General features: G+C 43.1%; 1 protein-coding gene across 5 annotated transcripts; it reads right to left on the reverse strand.

The window, feature by feature from the left end:
- Positions 1-2,203: 2,203 nt before the first annotated feature.
- On the reverse strand, positions 2,204-25,148 carry tbx20 (T-box transcription factor 20). 5 transcript variants are annotated; one of them, XM_068322801.1, is made up of 10 exons: positions 24,634-25,148; positions 16,248-16,350; positions 13,933-16,166; positions 13,102-13,339; positions 11,918-12,082; positions 10,593-10,701; positions 8,908-9,066; positions 8,081-8,157; positions 6,266-6,384; positions 2,204-4,308 (listed from the first exon to the last, which is right to left on the reverse strand). In XM_068322801.1, the coding sequence occupies exons 3-10, from the start codon at positions 14,060-14,062 to the stop codon at positions 3,983-3,985; spliced, it is 1,323 nt and encodes a 440-aa protein (XP_068178902.1). In that variant the 5' UTR covers positions 14,063-16,166; positions 16,248-16,350; positions 24,634-25,148; the 3' UTR covers positions 2,204-3,982. The 5 variants fall into 5 exon arrangements, with proteins under 5 accessions (XP_068178902.1, XP_068178900.1, XP_068178899.1 ...); XM_068322799.1 differs by having other exon boundaries at positions 16,248-16,347; positions 24,609-25,148; XM_068322798.1 differs by having other exon boundaries at positions 24,609-25,148.
- Between the last annotated feature and the right edge of the window lie 361 nt (positions 25,149-25,509).

Genomic DNA, 25,509 nt, shown 5'->3' on the forward strand with positions numbered 1-25,509 from the left:
GTGAAAGAACGTAGAACCGGTCTGCGTTCTGACACTGCTTTAGCTCCAGAAAAGTTCTGCGGAGTCAAACTTGTGAACTCCCCCCGGCGTGGAGGAGAATCTAAATGTTGGGGTACAACTGAAGAGGGGCGTCTGTTGGGGACGTTTGGCAGCGTGAAGCCGCAGAAAACAGACAAACTCAGCTCCCGAAAAACGCTTTACTTTACTTTTCACCACCGATTTTTGGGTTTCCTTTTGTAATACCATTATCTAAACCCGGAAACCGCCGCGGCCGACTTAACGCCACGCCACATTTTGTCTCGGAAGCCATTTTTCCTGGGGGCCGTTTGCGGGCAGGACGTCCTGTCGGTTCTGTCCTCAGGTGTGTTTCCTCTAAAAAACCACCTCCATTGTTCCACATTTCAGCACAAAGTCCTCCGTGTGTGTGTGTGTGTGTGTGTGTGTGTGTGTGTGTGTGTGTGTGTGTGTGTGTGTGTGTGTGTGTGTGTGTGTGTGTGTGTGTTTGCCCGTCCTTCGTCGTCCCCTCCAGCACTTTTGTGGCCTGTTTGTTAAAAGCGCTTTATCGCTAAATTCGACTTGGCACGTCTCGTTGGGGGGGGGGGAGATTGCGGCTGACTAGCCCCTCGTCCTGCAGATAAAACCTCCATTAAGTGCTTCGTCTGCCCCCCCCCTCCGAGCTCTTACCCTATTAGCATACTGTTAGCCGAACGCCGAGCCGGTCGCCACGCCATAAAGAACCACCTACCGCTCCGCCGCCGCGCTAAATGTCATCTCCGACATTGTAATGCTCGCCAGCCGTCCCCCCGCCAGACGATTCCAACGACCGCTAAAAGCCAAAGGGACGGGGGTGGGGGAGGGGAAGGACCAAAATGCAAAATTGATGGAAATGACATTAGATTCCGCTCATGCTCCTCACTGTGTAAATTATGCCCCAAAATGGACTCTCTGGCCCGACTGTTGGCTCCAATTTGTTGGGCCATACCTCACGGCGGCTCGTCCTGCCCCTCCCCCGCCCCCTCTAATCCAATCACAGCCACACTGGATGTTATTTATTTGCTTATTTATTTATTTTCGAAGGACGTAACCGATTCTTATCAGGGGCAGAAGCGGGGCCTTCTTCCTCGACGCGCGTCCAGCCATCGACCCGTCAGCCAGGGTGGCGGTGGCGGCTGATGCTTCTGCTGATAGACTCGCATTTCCAGCTGATTTGGGACTTTATTTTCTTTGAATGAACATTTTTTCGAGCCGTCCATCCGATCCCGCCTCCTGATGTTTCGACTCCTCTTTACAGCCGTTTTAGGCAGGAACCCGAAAATGTCGTTTTCAGCAAAGACGTCTGAACATAGTCGTGACGCGCTCCGGCCGCGGGTCGATTAGCTCTGCAGAATATTACGATAAAAAGCTCGGAGTCGGCTTTAATTCAGGAATCGATCAGCGTTCAGACTCCTGATTCACTCCATCGCTCATTCTGGGATGTTTTTTTTCAGGATCTCATTGTTTTATTTAACCTTGTCAGAGTTTTCCTGCAGTTCTTTTCATTAGAAACTCTGGAGGAAGTTCTTCTTTCACCCACGGCATTCTGGGTAACGCCTATGGAAACTGGTGGGAGGATGAGGATGAGGATGAAGAAGGGTGGACCAGGACAGGAAGTGTGAAACATGGAGGGATCAGGTGACTCAAGGAGGTCCTACCTGTCAGTGTTTGTGTCAATAAAGTTTCTAGTTGATGGATCTCCTCTCATTGGTTGATGAAACACCAATCAGTCACCTGATGCCTTCACCTGGTCGTCCCTGGAATCCTCCGCTTTAACTCCTCCTCCTTAACTCCTCTTTAGCTAACTACTCCTCATTAACTCCTCCCCTTTAACTCCACCCCTTTAATTACTCTTTAACTCCTCCCCTTTATCCCCTCCTCTTTGACTCCTCCCCTGTAACAACTCCTTCTTCTTCATTCTCGTCTGAGACAATACATTTTGCTATGAATTATGGGAAATTTGTTTTGCATGAGGTTGGAAAATGTTTTCAGAATAATTCTCTATTCTTATGTTTTGTGTAAACTGTTATGATGATGTCATCCAGACATCATGATGTCATTAAAACACGTCCTCTTTGGTATTCAAATACTTAACATTTAATCGTTTGAGGACATAGAAATGACAAATAAACAATAAGGGATTAAAATAAATCAGATTAAAGACCTTCAGTTTTGGGTGATTTCATTTATTTCTGACAATCAGTGACGTCATGAGAAGCGAACACGATGTCCACCAGTGGAAAACAAACTCAGGTGATGATAGATAGATTTTAAATGCAGAATAATACATTACACAATATTTCCAGAAAGCAAAATAAATATATTGCACTTAAAACCAGGAACACAATCTGCTTCAGTGAAAACTGTAAAAACAGGAGATTTCAGTGTCGCTCTGAGATTTTATTTGTCCGAACCCTTAAATAAAGTGAAAACGACGTTCCTCGATTCGGGTCGGCTTCCTGTCCGTTAACGGGTCAGAACATCCGACCGGTTTTCTTTGACTCTGTTATACAAAAATGACAAAACGGTGAAAAAACAGCTATTATTGACCAATTATTGCATCATGAAATCCTATTTTTCACACCGTTTCCATGACAATGAAACTTTTTTATTGAATCAAATCTGCAGCCAGATTCGTTCAAATCCAACCAATGAAAAACTTCGATGAAACTTTGATGAAAACTTGACTTTAGAGCTGAAACTGAATGTCGGTGGATGAACTTCCTCTCCACATCATCATTTCCTGTCACTTCCAGCTCCGTTATTTTATTTTGAAGGATTTCGAAACAGAAAAAATGAATTTCTAAATGAACACATTTCCTGTTAAAGTTTCCTGTTTCGTATCCATGACGACAGAAGTCCAGTGAGCTGCCATGTTTCTGCACCTCCGCCTTCAGGTCACTGAGGCCAGCAGCTTCTTCCTCCAGCGGGGCGTGGTCACTTCCTGGTCACTTCCTGGTCACTTCCTGGCTGAACCCCTCGACATTAAAGCTCGGTCACACCAGAAAACAACTCGTCTTTGGAAGGAAATCAAAAACAGGGCGGCGGCCGCCCAGAAAACACACAGACGCCTAGCTAAAACATGCTAGCGCTAGTTAGCCTTCAAGGTGTCGCTGCATTTCATTTGCACTGGACTATTAGCGCCTCCTGATGGTTCATCTTGGTATTTGACCAGATTTCATTGAACCACACCCCAAAACCTTCTTGAGCTCACCATCAGCTAGCTACGTAGCTACCTTCTGCAGGGTTGCCAACATGAAAACGAGCTAATGTAGCTCATGGCTATGAGGTATCGAGTTCTTTCATTGGAGCCGGGCCCGCCCCCGGGAGGCGGGGTTAAAGAGACATGATGGGAATCAAACCGACAACCAGCTGGGATCAGCTGCGTCACCGAACACCAATCAAATCCACCGATTCACCTGAACTGAAACAAACATTTCCCCGTTTGAACGCTGGTGTGACCGGACCTTTAACTCACGCTGATGCCCCGCCCCCAGCTGGGCGTGTCCTTTATGTGTCTCTGCTGCGGTCGGCATGCGTCCTGTACAGGAGAACGGCTCTGACTAAATGCTGCGCTCTCGTCTTTGTACAATGACTTTTTAACGTTATTATAATGAATAGGGGCGGGGCTGGGGGCAGGGCCTGTGGGGGGGCGGGGCATGATCTGTACATATGGCTGCCTTTCTAGGAAACACAGTTGAGGTGAGACGGAGCAGCTGGAGTCCAAACGTCTCTCCAGACGGGACCTGGAATGTTCTCCGGGGTTCTGGGATCCACTTCCTGTCCAAACAGGAAGTGCTTCTGGTTTGCGTCGCCTTGTCTTTCTCGCCTCGCTCAGGTGAGATATTTACAAAGACGGGATGAGGAGGAATGAGCCGGTGGAGGGAGGATGGAGGGGGGTGTGAGCGCCGGAGCGAGGACGGGCCGCGCCCTCCCCCAGGGGGCGGAGTCATACGAAGGGCGTCATGACGGTGGAGGAGTGGCGCAGTCCCTGGATGGCGGCGTAGGGACCCTGCTGGAAGTAGTGGTGGTAGCGCGGCATGTGGAAGGAGGGGAAGGACGGCCCCCCGCCCTGCATGGAGCCCGCCAGCGCGCCGGGCGTCAGCGGCACGCCCAGCCGGCCATAGGGGGGCAGCGAGCCCTGGATGGGGTGGGGCAGGGTGGCAGCGGAGCCCATGGCCGACAGCGACTGGGGGTGCTGGAAGCCCGAGAACCCCGATGTGGTGGTGACCCAGGAGCTCAGGGGGAGGCTGTCCGAGGCGGTGAACGCCGAACCTGGGGGGGTGGCAGACGGCAGAGTTCATGTTACCTCCAGAAAGTAGTGCATCATGGGATGCGCTTCAAGAAAAATGTGTGCATCCCAAAAGTAATAACAGAATATACGATAGCAGGATTGAGTTTAGTTAATAGTACGATATAAAAACTAAATATGCTTTCAAGGACTGTATTATATTGAGTCAAAAGAAAAAATTAATGAATTATATATTAGTTTTATCAAAATGTTAAAGCCTGGTAGTCATTAAAAAAACACTTTTTGAAATAAATAAAGGTGTAATAGTTGTTGTTTTTTACTTTTACTTTTCACTCAATAGTTTTCTTTGCCTTTGATTCAAATATTCTCCTGACACTGAACCAACCTGACAGACATTTGTGACATTTGATAGTAATATGTGTAGTAATATGTGTAGTAATATGTGTAGTAATATGTGTAGTAACAGCTGTAGTAACATCTGTAGTAATATCTGAAGTAACATCTGTAGTAATATCTGTAGTTATCTGTAGTAGTATCTGTAGTAATATCTCTGGTAATATCTGTAGTAATATCTGTAGTGATATCTGTAGTTATATCTGTAGTAGTATCTATAGTAGTATCTGTAGTAATATATGTAGTAACATCTGTAGTAATATCTGTAGTAACATCTGTAGTAACATCTGTAGTAATATCTGTAATATCTGTAGTAACATCTGTAGTAACATCTGTAGTAATATCTGTAATACCTGTAGTAACAACTGTAGTAACAACTGTAGTAACATCTGTAGTAATATCTGAAGTAATGTCTGTAATATCTGTAGTAACATCTGTAGTAATATCTTTAGTAATATCTGTGATAATATCTGTAGTAACATCTGTAGTAATATCTGTAGTAATATCTGTAATACCTGTAGTAACATCTGTAGTAATATCTGTAGTAATATTTGTAGTAATATCTGTAATAATATCTGTAGTAACATCTGTAGTAACATATGTAGTAATATCTGTAGTAATATTTGTAGTAATATCTGTAATAATATCTATAGTAACATCTGTAGTAACATATGTAGTGATATCTGTAGTAATATCTGTAATAATATCTGTAGTAACATCTGTAGTAACATATGTAGTAATATCTGTAGTAATATCTGTAATAATATCAGTAGTAACATCTGTAGTAACACATGTAGTAATATCTGTAGTAATATCTGTAGTAATATCTGCAGTAATATCTGTTTTTTTTTTTCATTAACTTTTGATTGTTTTTTATTCATTGTCATTTCCTTTCCTCCAACTTTTGCATCTTTTTTTGAGGCATGGTGATAATCAATCAATCAATCAATCAATCAATCAATCAATCAATCAATCACCCTTTATTAGTCTATCTCTTAATCCCACCAGCAGACGTTCCAAAGCGTTTTAACACAGACAAACCCAACAGGACTCTTCTTGTCCTCTGGGGGGTCGAACTAACTCCTCTCTCACTGCAGCTTAGAACCAGCACACCTGTTGCTGATTGGTCGATTTTAATCAGACAGAATCACACAGGTGAGTCACACAGGTGAGTCACACAGGTGAGTCACACAGGTGAGTCACACAGGTGAGTCACACAGGTGAGTCACACAGGTGAGTCACACAGGTGAGTCACACAGGTGAATCACACAGGTGAGTCACACAGGTGAGTCACACAGGTGAGTCACACAGGTGAATCACACAGGTGAGTCACACAGGTGAGTCACACAGGTGAGTGTCGTGATCAGATCAAAACATAACGGAGATTTCCGGGTTCACAACTGAAGTGAGAACTGGGACGATAGTGAATATTTCTGCTGAACGGAGTGAATGTAAAGCTAGCTCAACAACTGTGCGTCAAAGACACAAGAACACACGCAAACAAGTCGGGCCTCAGTGACGCAGTTCCTGCTGCTCATGCGTTAATCTAAACTCTCGGCGGGGGTGGGGAGCAGGAAGGGGGCTCACCTCTGCCGTGCGCCGGGTGTCCGTCCTCGCTCAGGCTGTCGTCGTCGCCGGCGTAGGTCCTGATGGGCGAGCGGGCGTACGAGTGCTTGTGGATCAGATTCTCAACACTTTCCCTGCAGCAAAAGCCGAAGAGAGAAACCCCGACGTGAATCTATTTTTATCACTATTATTAATATTTACATCATTGTTGTTCAACAGACGCTTTAGTGGAGATTCTTCAAAGTTAACATTTATAATAAAAAAACAGTAGAAATAAAAAAAAATCAAACAGTAAAACTTAAAAATGCAAAAACTTCAACAAACTTGTTTTCAAAAACAGGTTTTTCCGCTGGCTTTTTAAAACGATGGTGTGTGTGTGTGTGTGTGTGTGTGTGTGTGTGTGTGTGTGTGTGTGTGTGTGTGTGTGTGTGTGTGTGTGTGTGTGTGTGTGTGTGTGTGTGTGGGGCGGGGGGGTCTTGTCCCTTTTGTTTACTTGTTGTTTACACGTTTCCCGGCACTGATAGGAATTTTTGCTTACATGTGTGTGTTGCTCGTGTTTGTTTACACTGTGCATGTAGATCTTGACGTGTGTGTGTGTGTGTGTGTGTGTGTGTGTGTGTGTGTGTGTGTGTGTGTGTGTGTGTGTGTGTGTGTATCCCACAAAGAGCATTAGCGCATTTGAGTCTTGTCAGATAGCACTTCTCAAACACAGTGACACAAATTGTTGGGGGGAAGCAGAGAGAGAGTGTGTGTGTGTGTGTGTGTGTGTGTGAGTGTGTGTGTGTGTGTGTGTGTGTGTGTGTGTGTGTGTGTGTGTGTGTGAGTGTGTGTGTGTGAGTGGTCTGCCATGCGTCCACATTAGCAGTCCCCCTCCCTCGCTGACCCCCCCCCCCTTCCAGCCCTCCAATTAGGTTAGGAAAGTGCAATATCTGTCAGCAGACGAGTACAAATGTGTGTGTTTTTATCAGCGCCGGGCCCCCGCGGCACAGAGAACTCCCACAATGCACGGCAGGACAGGAGGGGGGCGGGGCATGCTGGCTTCAATCAGTCACTGCAGCCAATTGAATTAGAGTGTGTTTTAGTGCAGCGGGCGACTCCAGACTAATGTGATTTCTGCAGCTCCCTGAAGATCAATTGATCAGGTCTAATTCACAGCCCTCAGAAAGGGAGACGGGGGGGTGGCAGATGGGGGGGGGGTCTGGCTGGTTCTCAGCTGTCTCTGGTTCAGGACGCTTGATTGAGGGAAATGGGACAACGGTCTGATTTTGTCGACTGATTTTGAGTCGAGTGCCGGAATCGAGAATTAGGAGAAGAGTTTTAGAGACATACAAGTCCTCTGATGGACGGAAGAGACGAGAGGATAAAAGTAGAGGAGAGAGAGAGAGAAGGAAAGGAAGGAAGGAAGGAAGTCAAAAGAAAACCAAAAAGAGTGGAGCAAAAAAAGAAAAAGGAACAGGAAAAAAGGAACGTCAGAAAGATCAAAAATACAAGACATTAAAACGAAAATGAGAGAGAAAGGAATGAAAAAAAGAGGAAAGAAAACGTCAGAATAAATAAAGAAAAGCATAAGAGGTGAAATGAAAAACTGAAAAACGAGAAATCGACAAAAGGTAAGAAAGAAGATTAAATTTCACGAAAAAAAAAAGGAAGACGAAGAAACAGCAGACAGACGGAGAGACGACGGATGGACGACAGGCAAGAATGTAAAAACAGGAATAAACCGGGAAGATGAGATCAAATGAGCAAAGAAACATGGAGAGACAGGAGGTGAAAGAACACACACACACACACACACACACACACACACACACACACAGGTCCCAGAATCCCCTGTACCTCTCCATGTCCGTCAGTCGAGACGAGTCCCGGAAACCTTTAGCGAACGGATTGCTGTCGATCTTCAGTTTGGTGATCTGGAACAAAAAAGAGAGGGAATAAAAGAACGAGAGAATAAAAGTGGGAATAAGAGAGGAAAGTTTGCCCTTCATCAGCCTGACTCCTCATCCCTCCTTCCTGTAGCTCCTCTTTAACATCACAGCTTCCTATTGATCACTGAGATCCTATTGATCTACTAACAATCTGATTTGTTTAGAAAAACTGATCAGAAACTTTGAAAAAATATAAATTAAAAATCTTATTTTTCTTGAACTACTTGATCCAAATCCTGAAGGTCATGATTCAAAAATCTTAAATGTGTAGGTTTTTTTTTTTTTTAATAATCTGACTTAAATTTTTAGAATCAAGGCATCAGAACCTCAGGAGCTCAAACACAGGAGAACGTTACTGGTCCAGAGTGAGACACCCTCTTTATAAAAGATCTTAAAACCTGTTCTGTTTGTTTTTAACCCCCCCCCCCCCCCCATTTACCAAGATCTCTGCCCTGGTTTATAACTAATGACATCATCCTTAGTTAAATAAAGAACAGGATGATGTTTCTGGACCATAAACCCTGGTCGTCATGGAGACGGATGAGTGGTTTTCTTCCAGTTTTATGGTCGTTTAATAGCATCACTGTTTGTTTGTGTGTTTGTTGTTGATGCTGTTTAGCATCGAGTGTGGATTCAATCCTTAAACCTTTATTCCTAACGGACGACATCACGTCCATCAGACCCAGAACCCCGCCCCTCACCAGCTGGTTCTGGTACGGAACCCCTCCCCCTCACCAGCTGGTTCTGGTACGCCGTGACGGCGGTGAAGACCGTCTCCACGAACACGAAGGTGCGGAACTCCTCGGACTTGAGGTTGAGCAGCGAGGCGGTGTGGTCCTTCTTCTTGATGATGTGCACCCGAGGCTGGTACTTGTGCATGGAGTTCAGGATGATCTGCAGGGGATCAATAACGATCGATCAGAGGGGTCAGGCGAACCCCATCAGCATCAACATCAGGGCCGCGCCCACGGAAACCCCCCCAGTTAAAAGACTGTAAACTCCTTTACATTTTAACTCAGAACTGGATGAGAAGCGTTTGAAAATGTCGCCGTGGCAACCAGACACTTCAACTATTGGTGATTATAAATCACTGACAGACCCAGTCTGGTGACTTTTTAAAAAAAATGCTCATCTTAATCATTTTATTCATAATATTTTAGTTTTTTATTGTACAAACAAATAAAGAAAAATAAAATCGAGGAGGTTAGGACGAATCATTCATTGATCAGGTGAGATTAAAGTTCACAACATGGACTGGCTGAACAAATAAACGTGTCATTCCATACTCGTCGCTGTACTTTATGCTCATCGATTATTTCTGCTGATCAGGTCATTTTTAAAAACGTAATTACCTTCAGAATTAAAGATTTTGTCTCGCTGCAGATTATGTATTCCTGGATGCTTTCATTCCACATGATTAATTGGTTAATTGATTGGTTGATTAAAGGTTAATTTGAGAGTATTTTTATTGTACGATAATTCTTCATTTTGGGTCATTTTTTGTTTTATAATGCACAACAGACGAAAATTTTATTAAATTAAAATTCCAAATTTTATTAAATTAAAATAAAAAATATTACTTTCTTCTGGGCAAAAATCAGCTTCAGTGCTATTATTTATATCCTAATATTACAATTAAAATAATTTAAAACATTCGCAAAATAGCTCCTTGTATATTACAATTATATACACCTTATATAAATTAAAATGTGTATGCATCTGTCACATTTTAAACACTTTTTTTTAATTTTATCCTCTTGTTGCGGTATTTTAATTCATTCATAATTCATAAACCAATAATTTGACATATTATAAACTTATTTTTCCTTTTGGTTATTTGATTCCTTGACATTTTTATTTTACTTATTATTAATAATGGCAACAAAATTTCGTTAATATTTTTTAACTTAATGTAAATAATTAAATTCTAATAAATAAATTTACTTTGGTGTTTTCTCGCTTTAATATTTTCACGTCCCGGTTGTGAAATGTCTCCGTTCTGCTTGTGCTAGCATGTAGCCGTCATGCGCTAGCCCGCTGAGCGTGACGCAGCCATTTCAAGTGGGATTAAAAGAGTAATTTGCGTTTGTCACGCAGGTGATTTTCACTTCCCACGGACTGGAGCTGTCAGAGAGTCGTGAGAAATCTGCGTGACGAGTTAAATCAAAAAAATATCAACGAACAGTTTAAAGTGGGCTAACGGGCCGAGACGCGTCCGAACACGTTAGCATTAAAGGCTAATTTTTTTATTTATTTTTTTTAATTATTTTTTTTATTTTTTTATTTTATTATTATTATTATTTTATTTTTATTTTTTTTTACATTAAAGGCTAATTGCCCGCGTGAGCTCTGGTCGCCGCTGCGTCACAGCCCTGCCTCCTGATTGGCTGACTGATCACGTGACGTGTCCAGACGCTTACGTGTCCGTGCTGGTCCAGCTCGTTGTTCGTCAGCTTGACCTTCTCGAAGGAGACCATCTGCTTCAGGAGCTGCTCGCCGGTGAACGGAGAGTCCGGGTGGACGTACAGCCTGAGGAGGAAGTGGAGGTCAGTGCTCGGCTGCGATTGGCTGAGAGGCTGGCGGAGATAGCCAATCACTGCACAGCTCTGGACACCAGCGCCTGGAGAACTACAAGTCGCTTAGCAACCAAGTTTCATCTTCCCGTGCGGTGGTGTAAATATTCATTTAAATATTAAATAAAAATGTTTAATTTTTTTTAACTATATAAGAAGATAAAAACAAAAAATGGGAAACAAATGTAAAAAAATGTGGATTTATAATTACATCAATCCATGATTTTTTTTTCTTATCTTGTAATAGGTTTAAATAACTAAAGCTTTTTTGTTTAAAATCTTTCCCTTAAATTGTATTCTTTTTTGAACTATATAAGAAGAAGAAAGGAAATAAAATCAGAAATAAATGTAGAAAAAAAAGTCTGGACTTAAAGTTACATCAATCCATGATATCAGAAATAAATGTGAAAAAAAAGTGGATTTTTTTTACATTTATTTGATTTTTTTTAATCTTCTAGTCAGTTTAAATAAAAAAAGGTTTTCTTTTTTCTTTCTGTTAAATTTATATTCCGTTTATAACGATATAAGAAGAAGAAAGATTTAAAAAATGTTTTATCTTATCTTCTAATAAGCTTAAATTTAGGGAAAAAAAGCATATCTTTAGCGATTATTCCCTTCGTGATTTTAAATCTTCTTTTTTTTTCAAATACAAGTTCCTATTATAAAATCAAGTATTATTTTTTTTGGAGTAAATTTCCCAGCCTCCGACCATGAATAAAATAAAATATCGCTGAAATCCACCAACACCTTCATATATTTATCTCACCTCGTTTAACTTTCTTGACATGTCTGTGTAATAAAATAAATAAATCCCCCAAATCAATAACCTAAATGATCTTTTTTGTCTGACTCGTATTGACGCACTCACCAGGCGGGTCTCGAACCCCTAATTCCTCCATAAAGAGGACACGACCTGGTTGGATACACACAAACACACACACACACACACACACACACACACACACACACACACACACACACACACACACACACACACACACACACACACACACACACACACACACACACACACACACACACACACACACACACACACACACCGCTGCTAGAATTAACATCTCATATCATCAGTCTGAACGACCCGGACGCGTCCTGATTAAATGTGATTATTTTATTTGTTTTAATTGATTTGCCGCGGGGGGAGTCGCTACCTGGCGGGCAGAGGGGGGTCGGCCTTGCCGGCCACCAGCCAGGAGGAGCGGTGGTAGGCGTACCGGTACCGCTTGTTGTCCACCGGGACGATGTCCATCAGCACGATGTACTTGGAATCCTGGTCGACCCCCGAGAAAGAGACGCGGATGGTGGGAAACATCCTCCTGGGGGGGATGAGAGAGAGAGCTCAGATTATCATCATTATTATTAAAGTGTTATTGTTAAATTATCCAAAATATAGTTCAAATAAAATCTGTAAAATCAGTCCTGGTGATAAAATTAAAAATATTTATTTTAAGATAAATAAAATATGTTTTTATGACAGAATTAAATCACGTCACTGAGGTTAAATCACGATTTAAAGATAAACAATAAATATGATAATAAATAATGTCATTTAAAAAACAGGTTTCCCTGAGAAAAATATATTTTAAACGAAATAGTAAGATAAAGACATTTATTTTCACACAAAGAGGCTGAAATGTTAGAATCCTGACATGACGTCACCAGAAACACCAGCAGGAGTCTCCGCTTTAAAGCGGATTGTTGTTCTTGTTCAATTATCATTAAATTAAATGCAATTTATTTCAAATTGTTGCACATTATAAAAGGTGGAAAATTTGTTAATTTTGTATTTTGTGATTTTGTAAATTTATATAATATGTTATATAAATAATACATTTCCTGTGTTGTTTGATCAACAAACAGCGTCCGGATCGCACGACCTCGTTCTTCTCTTCAGCTACGCTTCCGTTTTTATTTATTTACCAGTTAATGGAAGCTAAAATCATCATCAAAACCAGGAGTATTTCAATTCATATGCAAAATATTTATTTTATGGACCTCAAACTGTTAAATCCACGTGTTTTCTGTCGGTCAGGTGAGTTCAGGTAAATGTTGAGTCACTGCTCAGCCAGGAAGAGGAACGAAAACAGTAAATGTTTTTGTTGTTTTGTTTATTTGTGTTGTAAATTTAATGAAAAATAACAGTATTTTAACCTTTTCATTGTTTAATCTTCTATAACAATTTATTACTATTATCATCGTTATAATAACAATAATAATAATAATTCTTATTATTATTACTACTACTATTGTTATTGTTACTATTATTATCACCATTATAATTACTATACTATTTTTGTTGTTGTCGTTTGTTGTTGTTGTTGTTGTTGTTGTTTACCTCCCGGACTTGGTGATGATCATCTCCGTGCCCAGCTCGTGGAACTTGTCCCACAGCTCTTTGGTCTCCAGGCTGCACGTGATCTTGGCCATCTCCTCGCTAGGGACGCCGGGATTGGTCGGGATGAGCGGCTCCGTGCACACGGCGGGCGCGCTCCCGCCGAAGTCCCCGTGCGCGTCCAGGGCGGACAGGTCGGCCAGCGGCTGCTGGTTGCAGGAGGATTTCTCCACGAACTGTTCTGTTTGGAGCCAACATGAGGAGGGTTTCCTCATTTTAACACCTCACGTTAAATTATTTTCACACAATTTAGTGACATTTTTGATCGTGATCGTTTCCAAATCAGGCAACTGAAAAGCCTGTAAATAAAAGAGACTCTAGAAAATAAAAGCGTAACATTTACACATTATAATGTCAACAGTTTAAATAAAGTGGCCCTACCCACACATAACAGCATTAAACGCATTTATTTTTATTAAAATAAGGAGAATAAACTGATAAAACACACGCGTTCTCCGTTTTTCAATGAAGCCAAACCATGTATTTATATAAATGATATTTTATTTATTTTATTTTATCTTTTTAAATTCTATTTGAATTTGAAAAAAAAAATCCAGTGGGGGGGAAATATAAAAAAATACTTTTAATATTAATAACGTGAAATTAACGGAATGTTACTGGACTTTTTCTTATCATTTTATTGATTTACTTTTTAATAAATCTGAAACCTGATGAAGTCGTGATTTATTTCCCTTCATGTGTATGAGTCTTCCTCACTAAATAAAGTTCTTCCTCACGTAATTCATCCGGACCGGACCGGACCGGACCCCTTACCCAGAGGCTTGATGGTGTTCTCGTCCGTCTCCTTGTCCTTGCTGGACTTCCCGCTGGACATCAGGGCGGCGATGGAGAACGCGTTGGCCCGGGATGAGAGCTGGGGCTTGGGGGAGGACGTGTACTCCATGTCGGGGGGAAAGTTTGACCCGAAATATTCCCGAGAAAAATCCTCCTGAGCCACGAGTCCCGAAACGCGCAGGAAAAAAACGCGCAGCTCGTCCTGGATTTGCGTCTTTACGCACCGTCAGAGCGCCGCTGTGGAGTCGCGTTCAGCGCATGTTGGAGACGCACAGGAGCGACTGCGTCAAACAGAGGCCGGCTGCGAGTCCGGAGCTGCGCCCCCCCTTATAGTTCCAGCCGGTCCTCCAATCACCGGCCCGGCCTCCACGTCACGGCCCCGCAAAAAACCTGGAGAGAGGGAGGAAGAGAGGGAGGAAGAGAGGGAGGAAGAGAGGGAGGAAGAGAGGGAGGAAGAGAGGGTGGAAGAGAGACTTCGGGTGCTGACAGCGGGAAATGACGAGCATCTGGTCAGAAAAACGCGATTATTTTACTCTTGTTGCTCCAACAGAAGGAGGGAGATGAAAAAGTTTCATTGCTCTTATGTTTTGCAGCCCCCGGAGGGCCCGCGGGCCACATGTTGGACACCACGACCCCGGAATATCCCCGGTTTGCCTGAGGTGGTGCTAATTTATCCGAAAATTATAGAGAAAACATTCATATTTATTTAACTTAGATGCTTATTTATAGTAAAATATAGTTTGATATGTATTTAAGATTTATTTTGTGTCATAAAATTTAGGTTCATAATCTGACTGTTTTGTATAAATATATAAATAATTAGATTTTATTTCTTTAAAACTGACTAATTTGCCGATGAATAAATAAAACATCTGAACTTAAAAATTCAAAAACTAATATATCGACTCATATTTTTTAAATATTATGGACTAATTTGTGAATCCCATCAGTAAATTTGACACATTTTTGAAAAAACAAAACAAAACAAAATAAAAACCGTCCTGGATGCTGTCCGGATAAAATCTAAATTCTATTTTTTTCTCTCCTGATCAAATCCCTGCAGTGGTTTAAATCCTGCACCTGTAAATATTAATAGATGATATTATTATTAGATTTATTAGATAAATATTCACCCTGGTGTTCTGAAATGTTTTCTTCAAATTCTTTGTTTGTTTGTTTGTTTGTTTGTTTCTTTTAGAGGTACATATATAAAGTCATTCTGATGTAGGTTCATTTTATTTGAGATGACTAAAGTTCATTCAGGAGGTCACAGGAACTTCCTAATATGGTCGTGCAGGAACCTGTTAATAAACTACAATAATTTACTCAACATCTGTCCTCTTAAATTAAATCAACATCCAGATGTCCTCCTGCGAAATATTATAAATCTAAATAAACTAACGCTGGAAAAATAATTTAAATAATTTAAATAATCAGTTATAAAATTTACACAAAGGCACAATGTGTGAAAATAAAGCAGTTTAAATATTAAATGTAAATCAGAATAACAGGAAACCACTTCATGCAGGTCCGGTTTGTGATGTTGTCATCCTGGTTGCTATGGTTACACTACACCGGTGGATTCGGGACAGGATACGTCATTAAACGTCATCATTCATCTGTTCCAGAAAACAACCGCGTGGATTCAAATTCACTTGACTGTCATTCGTTCTTTCTGGATTTTGTCCACATTAAAGGAGAAGTTCACACACACACACACACACACACACACACACACACACACACACACACACACACACACACACACACACACACACACACACACACACACACACACACACACACACACACACACGGACGTCACCTCTCCATAACCTTCATTAATTGGTCAACGACAGCCAATCAGAGACACTTTCTTTCTTAATTTCAAATAAAAACAATTAATGCTGAGATTGAAGGCAAGATTTACGAGCAGCACCTGAAGGCATCACGATGCCAGAGTGCTGACTTCACATTTTAAAGGTGTGTGTGCGTGTATGTTTGTTTGCATGTGTGTGTGTGTGTGTGTGTGTGTGTGTGTGTGTGTGCCTGAGACATCCTCAATGTCACTCTCTCTCCTCTCTGGGTGGGGGCCCCGGGGGGGTGTGGAGGCCCCCACATAAACACCCTCCACAGCTCCCAGCAGCAGCTAAAGTGATTAGGAGCTCCTGGATGCAGATCAGATCCGCTGCTGCAGATATTTAATAAGAGACCTGCGCCGGAAAATCACATTAGCTCCCAATTGCCAGTGGATAATGTGCTAAAAGCTTTCCCACTTAAGCATTACTCCTTACCGAATATTATTCACACTTTGAGGGGTCGCTGAAGCCTTAGAGAAACAGCCGGCTGGGGGGGGGCAGATGGCGAGTGAAGGATGAGTCACTGGTGGAGCTTCTTCTGTGGGGATAGACAGGTTTAAATCAGACATCAAAGCGTGGAAACCCCTCCTGCTGCACCAACAGGTGGTGCAGTGTGCATGCCAGGCCACTAGTGGGCAGTGTAGATTTCAAAAGTTAACGATGTGGATTAGCACTGATGATTTAAAAACATGAATGATGAGCCCAGACTTTTCAGTAAGTTAAAAGATTAAAGATTTAGAAACAAACGAGAGGAAAAGAAGAAATTATAATAATAAACGTGAATCCAGTTTGTATAAACTTTATTAGCAGCGTCCTCGTAACGTCACACCAGCGTTTGTTTCTCGCTGGTTCTGCTAGCTTGTTAGTTTCAGTTTAGCGGTAATGTATTCTGTGTCAGTGGCCGGAGCGGCCCCTTTAAGAAGGTGGTCATGTGACCGAGGCAAGCATCTCCACAAACATCAAGAGTGGCTCACAGACAGACGTGGAGGAGAGAATCCACTCATTCAGAACTAAACATCTCTCAGAACCAGACCAGGAAGGAAACAGAAACAATGGACGTTCTAGATTCTGTCTGTGTGACCCGGTACCCGTCAGGGCGGGGCGCTAACGGGATAAGCGCCGCCTCGCCGCCCTCGTCGCGGTCCGGCGAGCGGCAGCACTCAGGGAATGACTGTGAAACCATCAGAACAATTATTCCCGGGATAAATGGCGGCGGCGTGAAAAGGTCACGGCGAGCGGCGGCCAATCCCCCGCAGAGTGGAACCCGAGGAAGAATAATCGCCCCCTGATTGAATTGCATGCTGGGACATTTGAGCCAATGTAATGAAATGGCTGTTGTCGTGACCCGAACCTTTCACCCCCCTGATGGTTTTCTACCAGATTACGGCGCGGGCGCCACGGCGACGATTTGCCTACAGGAACACGTTTAACACACGTGCATAGCTTTGGGTTTGTCCATGTAAATCCCCATTATCACGAATACTTGTGCACATTACACACTGGTGCTCACCTGAGGGCCCCGGGGGCCCCGGAGCTGGAGGAGAGGGATTTATCATGCATTAGCATAGCAGATGTTAGCCACGCTAACAGCTAATATCCACCAGCTGACACAATGGGATGGATTCAGATGATGTTTAAGATAAATACTCATGATGCCCAAGTAATATATCAAAAAACAATATATTATATTGTAACATATACGTAATATACAGATTCATTTGTTAAGTAGAGCTTTAGCATGCTAATATGCCAATCTAACACATGGAGTCTGCTAAGTGTTAACATGTTAGCATCATAAATGTGAGCATGTAGGAATCATGCATGGGTTGATCGGGACACTAAGCAAACGTCTGTGCTAAATACTATATACAGTATTTTCCGTACCATAAGGCGCACCTAAAAGCCTTTCATTTTCTCAAAAACTAACGGTGAGCCTTATAGTCCAGTGCGCCTTATAGTCCAGTGCGCCTTATAGTCCAGTGAGCCTTATAGTCCAGTGCGCCTCATAGTCCAGTGAGCCTTATAGTCCAGTGCGTCTTATAGTGCGGAAAATAGTGTAGTCTTTCTGGGTGATGCCTGTGAGCCCAACTTCATACGAAGGACAATGGAATAAACAGGTAGAAACTGCTAAAAACAACAGTCATTAAATGCAATAAATTAACTTTAGTTTATTAAACTAAAGTTGATTTAATTTAATTTAAAGCTAATAAACTGAGACAAAGTTTGGACGGTTTCGTTGGTCAGATTAGGTTCAGGTTTGATGTTTGATGATAAGAAATGGCGGCGAGACGCCGCGAGGATGAAACAGATCGTATCAGATCACACATGAGCTGAAGCAACACGGCTTTGATCTGAAGCATGTCTTCACCAGCGTGGACTCACACACACACACACACACACACACACACACACACACACACACACACACGCAGTGGTCGGTCTCCGTTCATATGACTAATTAGACCAGCTTCACACTGCGCCGTTCCTTTTGATGCTGATCTCTGGTGCTAATTGTCACGTCAGTGCCGGGGCCATAGAGAGGTGAAGTTCAAACGCGGGGGCCGCCGCCCCCGCCCCCCCAAACCCCCGACAACAAAGTTTGCATACACAGAATTTGTATATTTTAATCCAGATTTCCTAGCGGAACGCTCAGTCGCAGGATTAAACCGGTGATTTATGGATTACGACGCCGGTTTCCTGAACATCCTCCCCTCTCAAACTCTGTCATGCCCAAACTCAATGGGATTACGCCGGGTCCTGGTGAAGGGGAGGTCAAGTTAGACGGAGGAGGAGGTGGAGGATGTGATGGATGAAGGAAACGACGAGCCACAAACGGGATTAAGACCATTTATGCCCTACAGTAGTGTCCACAACCCTTTTTTGTTCTATGGACCAGTCTAACGTCACAGACCTTCCTTTAAGGCTTAGCGGATAAATACAACAGAACAAAACAATAAAACCAGCATGAAAACTGTTGGTTTCTAAATATAATAATAAAAGTGAATCCAGTTTGTATCAACTTTATTAGCATGTTGCAGGAAACAAGCGACAAACTCTCAGGTCTCGATGCTAAAAGATAGCTTCTCCATCAACAATGAGACGCATTAAGTCTAAGCTAACTGCTAATCGCGTTTGTCCAAACGGCTTCCTTTAAGGTCTAGGTGGCTTCTGTTCAAATCAATCCACTGGACTTAAAGAAAGTTTCTTGAAGATGTTTCGACTCTCGTCCAAGAGGCTTCTTCGGTTCTGACGGCGGCCGGTCTTTCCCCAACTTACTAAACCAACCACCACAGGAACTGGAGAAGCCTCCTGGATGAGAGGTGAAACGTCTTCGAGAAACTTTCTTAAACTCCAGTGGATTGATTTAAAAAGCTTTGGAGAAACATGACCTGGAGAACTGAGACCCAACAAGCCCCGTCTGCCTCTACATGACGACCCGGCGGTCAGCTGGTCAAACAAGTGTTCCATCTTTAGACGGGATCGTCCGCCGCCGCCGCGCTGCTGCTGAATAATTGAGCAGCTCGGTGGTTAAAAGAGGCGGATTAATGCACATTTACAGCACCTCTGCTGCGCATCCTGACAGACACGGACAGCGAGAAGCTAACAACACGCTCGCCGCGACACCCAAACCCTTTTCGCGGCCTGGCGCAGACAACCATAAGGTTTTAGCGACAGGGGGTGGTGCTAAAAGCTAACTGTGGCCTTCTGGACACACACCCCTCCACCCGGCGCCTCCACGTCCTCGGACAACTCTTTAAGACAGAGTGCTGTAATTGTGTTGTGACTCTGCAGACTGGATCGACCCCCATGACCCCCCTAGGGAGGCTGTTTCTGAGACGTACCGAGACACATCTCTAAATATGGCCAGAGCGAGGGGGGAGTCATCCCTGCATGTTAGACCGTGGACTTCACCTCCGTGTCCTTCGACTAGTCTGACCTCAGCTTCAGAACTCCACACTTCAGCGCCACAGATTTTCACTTTGGCGAGGAGAGGGAAGGGGATCGGCCCCCAGGAGCCAACCCCCCAAGGTCGTCAGAAAGTCGTCTTAAAGTCAAATTTAACTTTGTGCGATGGAAAAAAGTGGACCAGGAGCGACTTTTTCTGGCTCATCCCAGGGTCTCCTTTCATAACAATAAGTCATATGAACTTCATTACCCAGTTTGCACCTGGTGTTCTAGATGAGTAGATTCCCTCAAATTCCCTCAAAGACCCTTTTCCATATTTGGAAGAGATGCTGGTGCTCCTGAGGATCTACTGTCAATCACAACCTGATCAGAATTTATAAAACGACCATCAGGCTGTGTCGGAGAAGACTAGAGTAACTGACTGAGACCTTCAACAAGTTAGAAAACAAGTAAATAAGTTAATAAATGAAGTTAGAAGATAGAGAATTTTCTCATAAGCGCAAACAGAACTGGGTTTTGCAACCAGTGGCGTCGCCATTTCCTGCTATTTGGGAAAAATGTAAAGTTGATACACAGTTCGGCTTCAGTCCCTCCTGAAGTTTCAAAAGAGGTGCTGCAGTCACTTCCTGGTTTGATCAAACCTGGTTTGATTAAACCTGGTTTGATCAAACTAGGAAGTGGTTAACCGACGCGCATTCATAACAGTTTGTGTATTTTATGTCACCGTTTTGAGACTTAAAGCTGACGCCTGGAGGCTAATTAGCCCGAGCTAATTGCAAACATTTTGTCGGGACAGCAGCGCTAAAGCTAGAGGTTATATTTCTGAATACAGATTGAAATCATGTAAATGTACGTATCGAACAAAACAGGAGATTTGTTAGCTTGCATGACCAAACAGTTTAAACGTGCATTAGTTTGTGTGTGTGTGTGTGTGTGTGTGTGTGTGTGTGTGTGTGTGTGTGTGTGTGTGTGTGTGTGTGTGTGTGTGTGTGTGTGTGTGTGTGTGTGTGTGTGTGTGTGTGTGTGGTCGTGGAGTTGGGGCGTGAGCAGAGGGGTGTAGGGCGCTAACAGCCGGAGCAGCGAGGGATTGCAAAAGTGCCTCAATGTGCAAAGAGCCCCTGTTAACGGAACCGAATTTAGCCGTTGTTCACTTACACGCCTCCCCCTCCCTCACCCATTGCTCCTCACCCCCCTGGTGTCGTACGGTGTGAAGAGGACCAATCAAAGCAGGCAAAATGAATGAAAACACGCTAAACGTGTAGCTTCTACAAGAAACAAGGAAAAAGTTCAGGTACTGGACAGACTTTTTACTTTCCTCACTAGCGGTAAAGCTAACACCCACATCCAGGAGTTCACGCCTCTTTAAGCTCTGATCTGGAGTCTCATGGCCGGAGTTCTTCTTGGCTGCTGGACGGCTGAACGCCTGCAGGAGGGGGATTAGCATCGCTGCTAAAACAACACGGAGGCAACTGGAGGAGAGCCAAACTGCCCCAAGAAAGGGGCTATTGTTGCCCAAGTGTTGGTATTGCCTGGAATTATCTGTGCTTAGTTTCACCACAACACACACACACTTTAACACACACACACACACACACACGAGGACACGTAGCTGTTCTCACACAGCCATAAATAGGGTAATCCGTACAGACATGCAGATGTTGCTGGTTTGAAATCGATTGATCGCCGCCGCCGCGTCAACATTATCGATCCGCCGTCGTCTAATCCTTCATCTGCTTAAGGTGCGTAAGCGCCGGATTCCCGAGGTGTGAAAGGAGTAAAGAGCCCCCAGACGTGTCGTCCGATACGTCGCGGCTCAGGTCGGGACGCGATGTGATCCGCTCTCAGTATTTGACCTCATTAAAATGTCTGTCAGGGGTCAAAGTTCAGGTAGAGGATTATGGCTTCCTGCCAATGACCCGTTTGAACCCTGAAGGGTGTCTCAGCGGCGATTAGGGAATATTATCAACATAACGGAGACAGGAAGAGAGCATCGGCCTGTATGAGTCACTGTCTGTAGATGTGATGCTACGCTAACAGTCAGTGTCAGTGTTAGCTGCTTCCAGACGTATCGGTTCTTCAGGTCTGCCATTACATTCAGACAACAACTGCTTCTTCTGACCTAAAAATCCAAATTGTAATCTTTTCAAAATTGTTAAAAATTGGCAAAGTGTAATTCTTCAGAAAACTGCGCCAACAGGACCCTCACTGTGCGAGGCTGTTATATTGTGAGGCTAAATAATTGACATCGCCATCGGCTGGTCTGGAATGCAAACTACAAGTTTAATGAAATTAGGAGAAAAAAATACGTCTGTCTGTTTCAGAAATATCGTCACACAGGATCTCTGACAAAGAGTCCTGAGGGTTTGGTGAGTAATCCCCCAGCGCCACCACGATGGTCACGTGATCAATTAGCCGTTTTTTGTAGTAGCACAATAACGTAAAAACTAGCCAATAATGTAAGAAAAGTCCTGAAGCAATAACATAGCAACCTTCGGTCAACAATTAGGGGTAGAGTTAGGTTAGGTTAGTTTAGGTTAGTTAAGGTTTAGGGTTAGGGTTAGTTTAGGGTTAGAGTTAGAGTTAAGTTAAGTTAAGTTAAGTTAAGTTAGGTTAGGTAATGTTTCGGGTTAGGTTTGGGTTAGGTTAGGTTAGGTTAGGTTAGGTTAGGTTAGGTTAGGTTAGGTAAGGTTTAGGGTTAGGGTTAGTTTAGGGTTAGAGTTAGAGTTAGAGTTAAGTTAAGTTAGGTTAGGTAATGTTTAGGGTTAGGTTTGGGTTAGGTTAGGTTAGGTTAGGTCAGCTTAGGTTGGGGTTAGAGTTAGGGTTAGAGTTAGAGTTTAGTCATGTTAGGTAAGGTTTATGGTTAGGTTTGAGTTAGGTTGGGTATGGTTAGGATTAGGGTGAGGGTCTTTTGGCTAATATGGTAATAACTAGGGGTTAAAGTTATTCAACGATTATTGGCCTATTACATTTCATAAACGGGAACATTTATTATGTCATCAGTTTTAACACTGACGATCAATCGATGTCCAATAATGATCTTTTTACGTGGCTTCAGGTCACCGTTGACTTCTTGATCATAGACTGCTAAACTACTGTCACCTGTCAGGCGGTGTGTTGGGAATAATCCGACTTTGCCTCATAGTAAAGAGGTTCTGGGTCTGAAACCACATCCAGGGTCTTCTGCTACGTTTACAGGACCTGAGTATTGAGGGAGAGATGAGGGGCAGTTGATGGGAGGGTGGTGAGGGTCTGGGGGGGGGGGTGCCTCTTCCTCGTGCCTCCAGTCGAGCAGAAAATCTCAACAAATTAGTTACCGTGATGACTGCTGGTCGGGGGCTTTCATCCAGCGCGGCGGGGGGGCCGCCATGGGATCGGGATGAGAATCCCCCCCTCATAACAACATCTTCTTACGCCCCCCTCCCCTCTGAGTCACCATCCAGCCATCCATTACTGTTCCCTGACAGGGGGGGGGGGCGACAGCTTGTTTGGCTGTTAAACGGCTCTGCAGCATTAGCACTGTCCTAAAGGTGTCACATCAACACCGGGCAGCTGCTAAGAACTGCAGCCGTCCCAGAAGACCAGACCTGGACCCCCAGTCCCAGATCCATCCCAAAGAAATATGATCAAGGTGAAGTCAAAATAATAAACACAACACAAAAAACACAACAACACAAACACCAACCAAAAAATGTTTGACGTCTTTCAGGATATACGACTAATTTGTGAGAAACCCTTCATTTTTGAGATTTAAAGGTAATATACTCATAAATAGCATTTATTTAAGGTACATTTATTTTCCGTGCTGCTTTTTCGGCTTTCTCGTGTCACGGGGGTTGCTGAGGTGTATCCCAGCGGACTTACGTGCATGAGGGCACCGCGGAACCACATGAAAAACGAACAACCACACACACCTGTGGAAAATGTGGAACCAATTTCCCTAAGATGCGTGTTTTTGGAGGCGAGAGGAAGTCGGAGAACTCGGAGAAAACCCACGTAGACATGAGGAGAACATACAAATGCCACACAGGAAGTAGTCGAACCAAGAACCGCGTTTCTGTTTAGGACACAATCAGGAAATACCAAGTGCAATACGTAAAGGTCACTCACTACGCAGACGATGCTGTGCTTTATGTCTCCCACCTTTGTTGGTTTGGTTCGGTGTCAGATATTTTATTTCATAACTCCTCCAGGTTTGTTTTTTTTTGTAGCGTGAATCACATATCTGGACATCCATGCGATGCTAACTGTTGTACCGCGCAGACGCGAACACACACTCTGTCTCCACACCTCCAGGACAACACCACCGCTAAGGGCTAAGCGATGCCCAGCGGACACACTGCTGCTAAAACGTATGGAAGACTGAACACACACACACACACACACACACACACACACACACACACACACACACACACACACACACACACACACACACACACACACACACACACACACACACCATCACACATCCCTGCAGCCCAACTCCCGACACAAATAAAAATTGTGTCCACTTTCTCAGCCGATACGTTCGATGTTTCTCCGAGCGGATGAATAAAAATCAATGGTGCACACGACCGTCGTGTTAAATCAGGTTTTAAATCGTGCACGATTGATTTCTCCAGCTTCACTTCCAAAGATATGCAGCTGGTAAATGAAACGGGAGAGTTTTATAAAATATCAACCCACCGTTATGGAGGGGCGGGTGTGACACGTGCTTCCAGACAGCAACGCGACCCCTGGGGGTCAACTCATGGATTCAACTGATGATAATTTCAATAAAGTTTATTCAAACAAGATGGATTCACACCTCAACATGTCATGGGTTCACTTTTAAAAAGGAGATAAAATAGGGCTTTAAGCATCTGTTGAAGAAGAATAACACACACACACCTGACTGAAACACGAAGCTACTAGCCTTTAGCGCCTCGACGTTCGCTGTGTCTGAGCTCCCCCAAGTTTCACTTGGAGCCGTGGTAGGGCAGGGGTCAAAGGTCGCACGGAAACAGCGGTCCCTGAACACGTCTCTCTATCTGTCGGTCATCACTCCGTCATTCTTCACCTCCTTTCTCCGAGGAATCGGCAGCAGCTCCTGACAGAACCTTCAACACTCCATCTCTGGAGGAGGATGACCTCTGATTGGTCCAGAGCTTCACGTTTCACCAGACCAACACGTTCAGCCGTGTTTCCGTTTCAGACTCGGATGTAAAACAAACAGTTGTGAAAACACACGTATGTAAATGACTTGCGTGTAAAAACCGGCTGTGTGGAGGTGAGGTTGAAAAGACGGGTTTGAATGTTAGAATGAAGACCAAACAGGAAAAAGTGACAACAGAAAAAACATGAGGGGGCGGGGCTGAGCTGACAGCCAATCATATCCAGCTTGGTCAGGAAGACACACCCAAAACCTGTTGATTGACAGTTCAGATAATAAACGAATACAAAGAAAACATTTTCCTAAATAATATTTATTTTTATATAAATATTTATAGTTCAAATTTAAATTTCTTTGCATTTACTTTTTTAAGGTTTTTTTTTAGGGTTTATTTTGATTAAACATGTGAGTCAGTCTGCTGTGTGTGAGTTAAAGCTTTCATTTAATTTTTATACATGAATAAATTAATAAATAAATCTTTAAAAAATTATATGTATGTATGTATGTATGTATATATATATATATATATATATATATATATATATATATATATATATATATAATAGTCTTGCATTTGCATCTCTTTCTAGCTCATATTTTCTCATTTTTTCTTTTTTTATCACAACAATAGGATTTCTT

The sequence above is a fragment of the Antennarius striatus genome, chromosome 9, assembly GCF_040054535.1.
Source record: "Antennarius striatus isolate MH-2024 chromosome 9, ASM4005453v1, whole genome shotgun sequence".
NCBI classification, from domain to species: domain Eukaryota; kingdom Metazoa; phylum Chordata; class Actinopteri; order Lophiiformes; family Antennariidae; genus Antennarius; species Antennarius striatus.

Excerpts from the sequence above, each read along its gene's own strand:
- tbx20 (XM_068322801.1), bottom strand. The coding sequence starts at position 14,062 with ATGGAGTACACGTCCTCCCCCAAGCCCCAGCTCTCATCCCGGGCCAAC. Across the intron at positions 12,083-13,101 it reads ATCATCACCAAGTCCGGGAG|GAGGATGTTTCCCACCATCC; the intron begins GTAAACAACAAC and ends CATCCCCCCCAG. Across the intron at positions 8,158-8,907 it reads CGGCGTACCAGAACCAGCTG|ATCACCAAACTGAAGATCGA; the intron begins GTGAGGGGGAGG and ends TTTTTGTTCCAG.